Source organism: Penaeus monodon, chromosome 29 (assembly GCF_015228065.2).
Source record: "Penaeus monodon isolate SGIC_2016 chromosome 29, NSTDA_Pmon_1, whole genome shotgun sequence".
Classification (NCBI taxonomy): Eukaryota; Metazoa; Arthropoda; class Malacostraca; order Decapoda; family Penaeidae; genus Penaeus; species Penaeus monodon.
Window position 1 is genome coordinate 31,544,056 of NC_051414.1, and position 526 is coordinate 31,544,581.

General features: G+C 47.0%; 1 protein-coding gene across 1 annotated transcript in view; it reads left to right on the plus strand.

The window, feature by feature from the left end:
• Nucleotides 1-408, plus strand: part of LOC119591678 (claw keratin-like) — a 1,465-nt gene extending 1,057 nt beyond the window's left edge. The window contains exon 2 of the mRNA XM_037940428.1: nt 30-408. Within this exon, the coding sequence (XP_037796356.1) occupies nt 30-293 (264 nt within the window). The 3' untranslated portion in view covers nt 294-408. The remainder of the gene's footprint in view (nt 1-29) is intronic.
• The last annotated feature ends 118 nt before the right edge of the window (nt 409-526 follow it).

A 526-nucleotide genomic window follows, 5' to 3' on the forward strand; every position in this document is an offset into this window, starting at 1 on the left:
TAAATCGCATAATTATTTCACGACTACAGCTGTCGATGATTGTGGCCCTTGCTGTGGTCGCTTCCTGCCTGGTGGGCTGGGCCAGCGCCATGCCTGAGCCTTACGCCTTAGCTGACGCCGACGCTGAAGCTGTCCCCGACGCTGTTCCTAAAGCTGACGCTGAGGCCGATCCTCACTTTGGATTTAGAGGCTTCGGAAGAGGTTATGGGGGTTACGGAGGCTTCGGAAGAGGTTATGGGGGTTACGGAGGCTTCGGAAGAGGCTTTGGGAGTTTCGGTCACGGCTTCTGGTAAAAACCTCCAGCTCATGACACTCGGACAGTGACGATTGCTTTGTAACACTGGTCTTTTCAAGCCGAATTTCCGTTTTCACAAGAGTCCTGAATAAAATTTCGCCTAATGAAGAAATGATAAGATTTTAAATATTTCCTGAAAATGTTATTACCATCAACTTTATTGAATATATGTGTATCGATATCTACAGCTGGCAGTCAGTCCTGTCTATTTATCATTCGGTTCATCTACAT